The sequence below is a fragment of the Felis catus genome, chromosome F1, assembly GCF_018350175.1.
Source record: "Felis catus isolate Fca126 chromosome F1, F.catus_Fca126_mat1.0, whole genome shotgun sequence".
NCBI lineage: Eukaryota > Metazoa > Chordata > Mammalia > Carnivora > Felidae > Felis > Felis catus.
The window spans coordinates 59,520,440-59,533,423 of record NC_058384.1 but is presented as its reverse complement, the minus strand read 5'-3'; the positions used below and the strand labels follow the sequence as shown (position 1 = coordinate 59,533,423).

At 52.9% G+C, this 12,984-nt stretch overlaps 1 protein-coding gene across 2 annotated transcripts in view; it reads right to left on the bottom strand.

Annotated features, from left to right (window-relative positions):
• The window catches only part of FAM78B (family with sequence similarity 78 member B), a 92,621-nt gene extending 87,371 nt beyond the window's left edge, over positions 1–5,250 (bottom strand). For both annotated transcript variants that reach the window (XM_023248058.2, XM_023248057.2), the window contains exon 1: positions 4,849–5,250. In XM_023248058.2, the coding sequence (XP_023103826.1) occupies positions 4,849–5,111 (263 nt within the window). In that variant the 5' untranslated portion in view covers positions 5,112–5,250. The remainder of the gene's footprint in view (positions 1–4,848) is intronic.
• Positions 5,251–12,984: the final 7,734 nt, after the last annotated feature.

Sequence of the window (12,984 nt, the reverse complement as noted above, 5' to 3'; positions counted from 1 at the left end):
AGAGTGGCTTCTGAGGAGGTACCAGCTTAGATGTGACTGAGAAGTGGGAATCTTCTAGAGAAGGGTGAGCAAGCAGAGGACGTCAGACACAGAGCGGCGCAGGCAAAGTTCTGAATTGGGGTGAAGCTGGGTTTTTTGAAGAAATGGAAACAGGCCAACGCAGCTTGAGGACAGACATTCAGAGACCAGGGAAGAGGCTGTCCCTTGAATTTGGATACAAATTCAAACTGTATTCCCACAGCAATGAATTTATCAGTAAAAAAGTTTAAGCAGGAAAGCGGTAACATTTACGTTTCAAAAGTATCACTTGGCTCCTGGGTGGGGAAGAGACTGGAGGTGGGGGGTGGGGGCAAGAATGGAGGTGGCAAGTTTGTCTAGAAATCCTCTGTTGGAGCAGATGATAGTTGACAGTGATCTGTCCTATGAGGGTATGCGTGGATGCAGATAGGTGCCCGGATTACAGAGCTATCTCGGAGATGGGACCAGCAGGGTTTGATGATGGACTGGACATGTGGGAGGATATCTAGGGTGACACACAGATGTTTCAGCCTGAGCAGCTCAGGGGCTGGTCTTTACCATGATGGGGGAAAGACTGTGGAGGTGCAGATTTGGGGAGGAGGGAGCTATAGTGGCAATCAAGAGTTCTGGTTTGGGGGTGCCTGGGTGGCTCAGCTGGCTGAGCGCCCAACTCTAGATACCGGCTCAGGTCGTGATCTCGCCATTGTGGGATCGAGACCCACGTTGGGCTCTGTGCTGAGTGTGGAGCCTGCTTGAGATTCTCTGTCTCCCTCTCTCAAAAGAAATAAACATTAAAAAAAAAAAAAAAAGAGTTCCAGTTTGGAGCCATTCAATTTGAGATGTCTTTGAAACAGCCGAGTGGAAACTACATAGACACACACACCTGTACCACAGGTGACTGCATATCACACAGAGGCTGCCGTTGGGATGGATAAAATTACCAGGGAGAGGATCAGATGAGTAACGTCCTGATGAACGGTACTTCGAGGTAAGACAGAGAAACAGCTAGAAAAACGGCATAAAGCTAAAAGATGGGAGTGATTCAAGATGGAGGAAGCTGTCATTGCTGAAAAAGCAAGTGTCTCTCAATGATGTCTCCTGGATTGGTCACACGGACGTCACAAACTGAGCAAGAATGATTCTGCGATGGATAGAAACCAGCTTGGGTCGAAATGAACAGACGACCAAGGTGGGTTAGTGGAGTCAAATTCTCATTAACGTTGGCTCTGAAGAAAGAGTAGAGTAGAGAGACAGGCAGGAGTGAGCTACGATCTCCTAAAAAAGTTTCACCCGGGCTGACCAGAGCTCCCTTACAGCTCGGAAGATGCCTCCCATGGGGCTCCGAGAGAGTGGGGAGGGCTGCTGCTGGCTCTCGCCCCGCGCTCCGGCTTCACCTCGTCCGTCCTTGACACATGAACCCCATTCTTTATTCAAACCTCACTCAGGAAACCTCTTGGGTGCCGCGCTCTAGCATTCAAAGCTGTTCCATCACAAAGATTTTTGTGTCCTTCTTGGAAAGCTCCCACATGGTCTGAAGGAGGTGGGAAGAGCCTCCCAACACTCTGTCTTGGCTCCTATGACCTGACCTCAACCTTCTCTTCCGGGTCACTCTGTTCTAGGCCTTCCTGGACAGACCCCAGCCTGCTTTCGGACCTCGTCTCCCACTGCTCTCCTACCTGACAGCCCCCCTTCCCCCAGCCTACTTATGCCCCCTTAGAACAACTTCTTTTTTCCTGACTCCATGTATTTGCTGTTCGTCCCCCTTAAGAATTAGCCCCCCCCCCCCATCTAGGTGAACCTGATCCATTCCTCACATCCAGCTCCAGTCCTTCTGCCTCCAGAACACGCTGCCTGCTTTCCCAACCCCGTCTCCAGCATTTCTCCGACACCCTGGGGAACACTCCTTCCTCCTGAGGAACAGTGAAGTTGCCTGCTGGTCCTTTGCTTTCTTTGCTGGTGCCCTTACCTGGGAGGCGCTTGGTAAATATTTGTATACTGATGGGACGATTGAGAAAAGCCAGAGGCCTTTCATCCCCAAAAGAGGAAGGCTTGCAGCTGTCTCCCCAGGGCTGCATCGGCAGCATTCACCAGGGCCCAGGAGACATAAATAGGGGACATAAGTATTCCCCAGCCTGGGTTCTATGTGGTCGTGGGAGGACATTCCAAGTTACATGAGTTCAAGTTCAAACGATGCTCTGGCCATCAGTATCACCAACGATTTCAAATGCTCCTTCAGAAACCGACTCCTTCCTGGAAATGTTGAAACCCTAAACCACAAAAGCCCATGTTTGCTTTTTAAGCCTGTCACTAGAAGTTTCTTGCCATTTTCAATTGTGGATTTCCTCTGGCAGTCCCTTTTACAATGCCGAAAAGGCAGCTTTCTAAGCTAAACCCTCTGATCATATCATGCTTCATGGAACAACAGCATTGCACAGGGTGAAAATTCAGCCTGCGGTGTTCTCCACTCCCCCCCGCCCCCAACTCAAGACACTGGCTAAAGCAGATAACTAATAGGCTGTGATGACATTCATGCAACATGAGGTCCCATTAAAAAGTCTGCACTGGCTAAGTTTTCAGGTCATAAACATTTTGTGGAGATCGGTTCAATCAAATCTGGGCTCCAAAGTATCCTTAAATACACAGCAATTGCTGCGACCACGAAGACAGGTAGACTCTGGGCACAGATCTACAATAACAGGCTTCATGATTTCTTGGGGACACTCCTGCTCCCCTGCAGCAAGATGACCACCAAGAATCTTAAAATACTGATAGTGACAGTTTAAAAGCAAAACTTTTCCCCAAGCCCCAAAGGCAAGAATTCGGTCGGGTAAGGTCGGGGAATATGTGTCCCTCAGACCCAACCCCAGCTCATCTCCATCACAGTTGGTTCCGTGGAGGGCACACCCTCCCACTGATCCAAGGAAGTTCAACTACTATGTCTGTTTATAGCTCAACTTGGCTCTTCCTGAGGCAGAATATATTTTCTTTTACGGAAAGAAATTATTTGTTTGTTGGCTTTCGATATACTGATTCACGAGAGATATGAGCAACAGAGAGGTTTGGCTGTGCGGTCTGGGGAAAAGTGAGGCTGTTTCTGTTCAGTCCCTCCCAGCCTCCTCTACAGAGGCCCCAGACTGCAATGACTGCCCCCTGCCCCGACCCCCGCCAAGGAGCACACTGCCATCAGAGCCGGGCCAGGGAGACAAAAGGGAAAGCCTCTGCTTGGTCTGGGGCTTGCTCTGTCTGACTTTGCTGGAAACAGTTTCTACAAAAGCCACTTTAAGAGACCCGTGTGTTCAGATATAATCATCCTTTTGAGGGTGTGTCTGGTTTTAAACGGCATGATCCACCTAAAATAATATGGCCCCCACTCCCATTTCTTACATCCAGCTGTCTTCCAGAAAGATAAGAACACACACCGAGCAGAGGCATTACAGGAAGAAACTAGGCTCTCACCCATCATCACTAGGAATGAGCTCTCTCCAGCAATGAGATCCCGTGCTTAAAGGGAAAAGTTCAAACTCTTTGAGGCGAAGGTGAGGGGAACAAAACGACCTGTCAAAATTTCTTTTAGCACCCACGACTAGTGTTAATTTACATGCTCTCGGAATGCAAGAACAAGCCTGCCAACTGCCACTGAAAGGATAGTTTGACCTTTCGAAATAGAAACACGCTCGCCCCATATCAACATTCAGGAGATGAACCCTGGAAGTTCTAGAGTCTTCGGGTGATAAATGGCACGAGGCCGAATTTCCAGGAAAGGGTTTCTCTACAGCCTGCAGGTAGGGTGCTCTGGACCAACACCGCAACACAGGTAGAAGGCCGGCCCCCAAACCGTTAGCCGCTGCAGCCGCGCACTACTCAGACTCTGCTCCTGCAAGGGAGCTGGCAGGGAGGTTGAGAAAACCGAGTAACTAAAAAGTCTTGGACGCGAGGGCCCGCAGCCTGCGCTGCTGGGTCTCCCCGCAGCCGCCCAGCCCCGCGCGCACCGAGCGGCGCTGCTGAAGGAAGTTGGAGAGCTCCCAGCTCGCCGGCAGGATTCGCCGGTGGGCGCCGGGGAATCCCTTCCAGCGCCGCAGTTAGTGAGTGGAGTAAGTAAGGACCCTGGACAGCCAAGGGACCTGCGCTTCGCAGGAGCCCAAGGAAAACACCGCGCCACGCCAGCCCCAGGCTGCTCGCACAAGGTGCTCCTCACCGCCGCACACCTCGTCCAGAGGGCGCCGAGCCGGAGAGGCGGCTCGGCCGGGTCTGCGGCTCCGAATGTTAACGCCGGCAGGCTCCCCGGCCTGGGGCACAAGGTTTCAAACCCAACGGTCGAGGGAACCAAGGGCAGAACCAGCGAGTCCCGCTCGGACGCCCGGGACCTTCTCCTCCAAGCCCGCTCGGGCTTTTCCAAAGGACGCGCGGCACAGCCCGTGCGCCCCCGGCACTCCACTCCGCTCCTCTCTCCACAGGTCCCCCCAAACTCTTCCCGGGAAGCGCCCACCAAGCCCAGACGGCGCCCCGAAACTCCCAGGGCACTCGCCAGCCACCCCGACTCCCGTCTCTCGAACCCTCCTCGTCGTGTTCTCGCCGCCCCGCACCGTCCTCCTCGCGTTCACGGAGAGTCAGAAGCAAACCACCAGAAAATGCCTTCGCGAGGAGCCTCCCTACACCCGCCCTGTCACTGAAACAAAAGCGCAGGGAGGAGGGAGGTGGAAGAGGAGGCGGGAGGAAGGTTTAGAAAGAGGATGGGGAGAGCGCTAAGAAGGAGCTGAGCGGGAGGGTCGGGGTGGGGAGGAGAGACGGGGCCAGGGACCCGGCTCCGGCACCGCGCCGCCGGTCGCTTACATGCCCAGGTCGCTGTAGGTGTTGAAGAACTCCATCTGGTTGCACGCCTGGATCCAGCCCACCACCCAGGTCTCGTGGCGGGGGATGGGGGGCATGACCACGCGGGCCGAGGCTTTGAAGTAGGGGGTCTTGTAGCGCAGGACGATGGGCGAGGTCTCCTCGATGCGCGTGGGGCACTGGTCGATGGTGGCGCACACATCGTACACCACGATGTTCTCGCGCCGGATCCGCGCCTTGCAGGTGATGCTTTGGATACAGCCCATCCTGCCGCCCGGCGCCGGCGCGGCGCGGCGTGGGGCAGCGCGGGGGCCCGCGCGGGCAGCCGGGGGCGCCCGTCACGCCGGCATGGCGACGCACCGCCCGCTCCCGGTCCGGCTCAGCTCGCGCCTGGGAGCGGGGAGCCGCCGCCGGGCATCCTCCGGGGAAGCCCCCTCCTCCGGCCGCCGCGCGGGGTCCCCGCCGCCCCGACGCCCGCCCGCCGGCCCCCGCCCACGCCCGCCCCCTCTCTCCGGCAGGGCGCGCGGAGCGTGCGCTCCTAGGAGGCGGCGGGCGCCCCCGCCGAGGGCAGGGGGGGGAGCGGCGCTGCGCGGAGCGGTGCCCACCCGGGGCCGGAGCCCCCCGCCCCTCGCCGGAGAGGAGGAGGAGGCGGCGGCGGCGGCGGCGGCATGGAGCCGGGGGAGGGCGGCGGCGGCGGCGGCGGCGGCGGCGGCGGCGGCAGCGCCCGGTCTGTCTGCCTCCGCGGCGGCAGCAGCAGCAGCAGCAGCAGCCGCCGCCGCCGCCGCCGCTGCATGAACCTCTGCACCGCGGCTGCCCCCCGCGTGCAGCGCACCCAGCGGCGGGCGAGCGGGCGGCCCGAGCGGCAGGCGGAGGCGGCGGCGGCGGCGGCGGCAGCGGAGAGACCCGCGCGGCCGCCGGCCCCGCCCCGCACTCCCCTGCCCGGCCGCTGGGGGCTGGGGGGCGCCAGGGGGCTGCGACCGCGGGTGGAGGGCGCCTCGCGCGGGGCGGCCCGGGACGTGATCCGCGGAGGAGACTGGCTGTACGCCATGAGTTTTGTCCCTCTCCGGCTGCCGTCCGGGTGGCGGGGGGGGGGGGCGGCGGTGATGTGTAGGGTGGGGGGTGTTTAAAGGGCCGCGGGCGCCGGGGTGGGGCCCTGCACGTGGGGCCGGCGCGGGGCGGGGCTGCGGGAGGTGGCGCGCGGGTGGGCGTGGGGGCTGGGGGTCGGGCCGGGCCCGGGTGGGACCGAGGAGGGCGCCGCGCTCCCGAGCCTGCCGGGAAGCCGGCGGTGACGGTGTGGGGCAGCCGAGGGGCAGGGGAGCAGCTGTATCCCGGGCTGGTGGGGTATTTGTAACGCGGTCTGTTAGATCGGAGTTGGGCTGGAGCTCCCCGAGGACCCTACCTTGAGGAGGCCTCCCGGAGTGGCTCGAAGGGCGGTGGATTTACTACGGCTTTGCCCGACTGGGTTTGCTCTGGAAGCTTTTCTTTCCACCACCCTGTGTAGGGAGGGCGCCCAGAGAAACCTTCCGTGCCCCAACAGCACGTCACCAAAATGCCAGGAGTTTTCGGTTGTAGCGCGAGCTGAGCTTTTTACTCATCGCCTGCCTTCGTCCAAATCTTTTCCTTCTTAGAAAATGCTCTTTCAACAAAATCCCACACACTGGGGAATTAGAGCAGTGGTGGACTTACCCTAACTAAACACCGCGTTTTGAATGTAGCTGCATCCTAGAGACAGGTTGTGCCTAGCACGACCATCTAGCTGGATTAGAGTGCTTAGCGGCCTTCCCGAGGTTACCCAAGGTAACCTGTGACCTGCTAAGTAGGAGGGGAACTTGGGAACGGTTTTGGAACCAGGCTGGATTTAAATAGTAACTGCTTAATGATACAAGTCCGGGACACCGGTGTGTACTAAGCCATCTACCTGATGGAAAGCCTGGAATCTCAGGGGCCCGTTCTTGTCTTTGCTTCTCCAGAGCCCAGCACGAACGGGCTGACCTGACAGTTGTCTGTGAATGAATGAAGGCGTAAACAAAGAACAGCCTCACCCTAATTGTCCTGTGGAAACCTCCACCACGGATATTGGACACCGTGTGCAGTCGGACCCAAGTCGTGCATCTGACATTGTGGTCTCGTGTGCCAAACGGAAAACAATATTTAGCAAATGCTGTTGCTCTTACGGGGCATCTTTTTTTACATTTAAAAGCCAATAGCTTCCCCTTACGTAGTTCTTCTGTGACCATTGAACATTGGCAGGATCCGGTGCCCAAGTGTGAAACACTCACCTGGGATGATGGTCTTTATTAGCTAGGACAGATGTGATGAGTAAAAGTCAGTTGAGATCCAAAAGCATTCTTCATCCTTGGTTTAACTTTTCTGGTGCCTTGATTCACTTTATGGTTACCAAAAGAGCGGTTTTTGCCCTTTGGTGACGTGCTTCTGTCATGTAGCTACGGATCTCAATCACTGGTCCTTTCATTCAGGAAACACTGACGGACTTCCTGGCAGCAGCCAAGCATTGTGCTAAGTGCTAGGATTCAAAGATGAGCGGGAGCCCATGGATCACCGAAGGTAAACCTGCTAGCAAGTTGTTAGTGCAAACTGTGACACGTGCTTTTAATAGTGGCGTGTGTCCCGTGCCGGGGGGAGCCCAGATAGGATGGCCACTGAGAGATGTACAGGAGGCTCTCTTGGAGTAGTGGCATTTGAATCGGATCCTGAAGATAGTGATAGAGCTCTCCGAGAGGGGGAGTTTTCAGGCAGCGTAGGGCAAGACTTGGGCAAATCCAAAATGCGTTGAGGTATGAAAGAACACAGCATGTTCAGGGAGATGATAAACAGCTCCCAGTCAAAGCGTTTTTCAGGGTTATGTGCAGACCATGGGCATCTGAGTCACTGGCCAGGAACTGCTTATTGACAGGACCCTATCTTGATCTTAAGTGGAAGCCATTGAGTGCAAAATTTGCATTTTGAGAAAAATTACTCTATCCTTTTGGAGGATAGGGCAAGGACAGTTTAGAGGCAGGGTGTCAGGGTATTGTGATGACAGATGATTTGGCCCTGAGCTAGGGCCGTGCCATGGGGCCAGAAGAGGCCTGGCTGCATTTGAGAGTCATTTAAGAGGTAAAATCGATTTACTTGGTAACTGATTAGATGTTGGAGAGAGAGTCTGGCCAACTCCGAATTTCCTGGCTTCAGCAATAAATACATTAGATCCTAATAGTCAGAACAAGAAGACAGAATTGAAAGCAGACTGAGGTTGTATATCGTCATGCTAAGTTTGAGGTACTTGGAGGGTATTTTGGGGAAGGGGCCAGAGTTTGAGTTTCCATGGTTATTAGGTTCCAGGAAATAGACCAAGAGAAAAGCACTCAATTGGGGGGAATTTAGTTAATCTTTGTTGGCTTGAGTTACTTGTCAGGCTGCAATTTTGTGGATAATATCATCTTCTGGTAGCACAAGCTAAACCTTCATAAACAGGGCAGAGCAGTGGTACCCTTCTCCAAAGTCTAGGGAAGGCATGTAAAGGAGAGAATACCTTCTTTCCAAACTACAAATGAGGCCTCGTGGTATCCAGCAGAGTGCCAGTAAAATACAACTCATTATTCACAGACCTGGACCCCTGACATTCTCAAAGAGTTCATCCATGACCTTCACGAGTCTCCAAAATCATGAATGTCACCATGACTTATCATTTCCACCACAAAAAGCAGCAAAGTGTGAAAAATGTAAGGGATCCTTTTAGACTCTTAATGGTTCTATAAATATGGGACCAAGGTAATTTCTAAAGCGACTTAAATAAATTTTTCCATTAAAATAAACTCCTTACTTCATTAGCTCTGTACCTTATTAACTCCATATATTAACTCCATATTTCCCTGGCTCTGCAAAGGAAAAAAAAAAAAGTCACAATAGAATTACTACACAGATGTCAAGGAGAAGAGAAGGGCTAAGTTGTGCCAGGACATGAATGCCAGGTGGTGGGCGTGGTCCATTCACAAGCTAAGTGGCTGGCAAGTCCTCTCTGGCCTTGTACCAGGCCATTCAAGTTTGTGGCCCAACAGTTGCCTCATGACAGGGACCTTTCGGATCACTCAGCAGAGAATATTTTCATCCACAAATATTCAGTCTTCAAATGCCAACCAACCACTCCATGTGGCACGAGGGCAGATCCTCAGAAGCACCATAGTGTCTCTGTGCTGTTCTTCCAAGTTCCTCTTTCTCCCTTGGCACAGTGAGTGTCCCCGCCCCTTTAGCATCAGCTCCCTGCCTCTCTTAGCACCTTCCGCGCTGTTCCGGAAGGTGGATCACTCGCACCGATCTCCTTCAATAAGCTCTTCACCCCTCTAGAGAATGTACCATCGTGCCCGGTGGCCCAGCCTTGTGCCTGCCGCCCAGGAGCTGCTCAGTAAATGTTAGAATGTTTAAAATTATCTTTTTAGGATGATAAAACATTGTTTCCCATAACCTATGAGCTTTGTCTCCCTACCTCCAGCAAGCATAAATTTTGACCCTAATTCTTTCTGCACGGTCCTTCTTTGCCATCCCACTCATTCCTCCCAATGTGCCTCCTTGGTGTTCAGTGATGCCCTTTGTCTCTGAGCAGTACACCATCTCCAGGGGTATCCATTCCATTCTAGGCACCAAGAAAGGGAAAAACCACAATGACGAGACCTTGATGACAATCATTCCTTGTGAATAACCTCATTCGAGTTTATTCTCAGGGCACAGCACAAATGCTCCTTTGTACGTCCTGCTTTTGATGGTCTCGTGCATGACAGAGACCCTCAGTTCGCCAAGTTCAAGCCCCAGAGCACACTCCCCAGGATGCTGGCCTCTGCACCTCCTTTGCAGTCCATTCCCTCAGCCTCTGCTGACCCCACGCTCAGGCTTTCCAGAGGCAGGGCGATCTCTGACTTTCTTTTTTCCTATTGGTGGTCAAGTGTGCTTTTTAGAAACTCTGGGTTACAAGGGCCTATTTTCTATTTGACCTTGGCAAGGGTTTTCAGAAACTGTAGAACAGACTACCACATATTGTCGAGGAGTTGCCTCTGGAGCTGGTAAAAACGGACGTGGATTTCTACCTAGCTTCGATGCCCTGAAGACAGGCAAGAGGGCAAATGAATCCTCAAGCCCTAAGAGTTCAGGGTTAAAGAGACGACTCTGCTCTCTGGCTGTGAGCAACCTCCTACCACCAGTTCAAGTCAGAGTAATCGATTTCTCTTCCAGGCCACGCTAGGCTCAGCATGAAGCGGACCGTGGCCATAGACTCTTTGCAGAAGGCATTCGGCCCCAAGATATGGCAACTGCTTCACGTGGCCGGTAGCTGTCAAGCCTTTCCTAGCAGCCTCACATTACCTTGGGCTACAAAGACTGTGAAGAAGGATGCTCTAGTTCCCCAGCTGTCCTGTTGAAGGGCACTCATGCCTGTCTCTGTCGCGTGCAGAGTCCTTTTCCCAATTCTTGCCTGTAGGGTTTAACTCTCTCCCCTTCTTTTAATCCCACAATTCTGCAATCATGATTGCCCTCCCAGCTTCTCTGACTCCTCTCGCTTCCCCACCACCCCGCCACCCCAAGGGTCTCTCCTCACCCTACCTGAACTCCCTCAGGGCATTTACCCATGCTATTGGTTGTATTATTTTCCATGGGTGTCTCCCAAGTTGGTGCCTCCAGCCTCAGCATTTCCTCAATTCAAGGCCAGCACATCCATCTGACCACTAGATGTTTCCATTCAGAAGTACTGCCATCTTCTTCATCTCAGCGAATTGACACCTTTCTCCCTGCAAGCCAGTGTCTCCTCCTGACTACCCCATTTCTGCCTGAAGGTTCCTCTGTCTTTGCCACTCCTTATTCACACACCAAGGGGGAACAAATTCTGGGGAGCCTGGGTGGCTCAGTCAGTTGAGTGCCCCGCTTTGGCTCAGGTCATGATCTGGTGGTTCATGGGTTTGAACCCGCATTGGACTCCACACTGGGCTTCTCGCTCCCTCCTCTCTCTCTGGCCCTCCCTCACTGGTGCTTTCTCGCTCTCTCAAAATAAATAAATAAACTTAAAAATAAAAATAAACTTGAAAAACAACCCTCATGACTCTCCCTATCGTAGAAACTTTCAGCGTCTTCCTGTTACCATCAGATTCACCACAAATCTCGCCGGTTGGTGTTGAAGTGCTCCAGGAGGGCACCTCAGGCAGCCTTTCTAGCTGTCTTTCCCTCTGCTTCCAACAGACCCTGGGCCTTGGCCTGAGCGGACAACTCACCATTCCCTCCACAGGCCTCCACCCTCTCCACTTCTCTGTTTTTGTTTAAGCTCAGTCCAAATCCGCCCCCCCCACCCATGACAATGATAATGATGGCAACCATGTATGTGTAATGGTTCCTTACACGAGTCTGTGAGGTGATACTCTTACCTCCTTTGCCAATGGTGGTACAAAGAGAATGAGGGACTAGCTCAAGGTCACGTTGGTAAGTGGCTGGGCCAACACTCAGATCTCCTCCGTCTGCCCATGCACTGTGACCCCTCTGACTCATAAAAACTGTGAGCACTTCAGTCAGAAATGATCCTTTTCACTCCTGAACTCCTACTCACAACATACACTGGACACTGAGTAAGTGACACATGAATGAATAGAATAACAACATTTTATAATGGCTTCATAGAAAGAGCAGAGGAGAAGGAAGAGTCGAGGATAAATGTAAGATTTTTAGGCTAATCACTTAGAATGATAATACCATTTTCTAAGCGAATCACATGAAAAGAGGAAGAGAGTTTGGTGGGTTGGGGGCTCTCAACAGTATATCCATGTATTCAAGTAGGGAAGTCACTGATGGAACCATCTTGTTTGAGTTGCCATTTTAGAAAGTATAGCTTTAGTGAAATTCCTTCTTTCTCTCATGTCACCCTCCTTCCCCTTTTCTCCCTTCCCTTTCTGCCTTTACTTTCTTCCAGAAATATCATCGAGCCTTCTCTTGGTATTACGATGCTGCTTGGAGACAGTGAGGCATATGAGATACTCCATCCTATTCCATGAATACATTTTCATCATCTTGAGTTTGTGTCTCACATTTAATTCGACTTGGTGTCCTCAGTTGTAAGCACAGTGCTTGGTACATTGTAAATGCTCAAGTGATGCTGGGTAACAGGTAGCCTGGTGAGGAGGAAGAGAAAGGACATTTCAGGTTGAGACCAGTGCCTCTCAAATTATGCATACAGACCACCTGAGGATCTTGATGAAATGCAAATTCTGATTCAGTAGATCTGGGTGGGCCTGAGACACCGCACCCGTGGTGAGTTTCTAAGTTCTCGTTACTTGAACTGTGGTCTGAGGACTAGCTGCATTGGCATCCAAGTTCACGAAGCATGAGCATGATAGAGAGGATGGTGTGTAGGGGGCAGTGCGAAGTTTAGCGTGGCAGGACGTAGCACATGGGGATGTGGGTATGGGCGTTGAGGAAGTCAGAAAGGGAAGCTGGGACCAGGGTGTGCAGCTCCCAGGGTCTACGTGAGGCCAGGAGAGGTACAGTGAAAAGCTAATGCAGTCGAGTCAGACATACCTGGGTTCTAACCTCAGTTTGGACGAGAACTAGGTGTGTAGTTTCAATGTCCCTTAGCTTCATTTTCTGTGTCTATCAAATGAGAATAAGCAGAAGACAATGTCTACTTCATAGGGCTGCTGTGAACATTAATTAAATGTAAATCTCCTGGGGTGCTTGGGTGGCTCAGTTGGTGAAGCATCTGACTCTTGGTTTCGGCTCAGCTCACGATCTCACAGTTCGTGAGTTCGAACCCTGCATCGGGATCTGCACAGACGGTCCGGACCCTGCTTGGGATTCTTGGTATCCCTCTCTGTCTGCCCCGCTCTCTCTCTCTCTGAATATAAATAAATAACCATTTTTAAAAATTAAAAAATGTAAATCTCCTTAATGCCATGCCCAGGGCATGGTAGGTGTTGAGCAAATGGCAGTGAGCATCACCACCGTTATAGAGGATGCCAGAGTCAACCGGGGCAGACGGATAAAACACAGTCCCTGCCTGTAGGAACTTCCAGGCAAGACGATCATCAGTGTGGATGGGTCTCCTGGCTATAGCCTCTCCATGTTCTGTTTTGGTTTTACAACTGGAGGCGATGGGCTGTAAACTGGTTACAC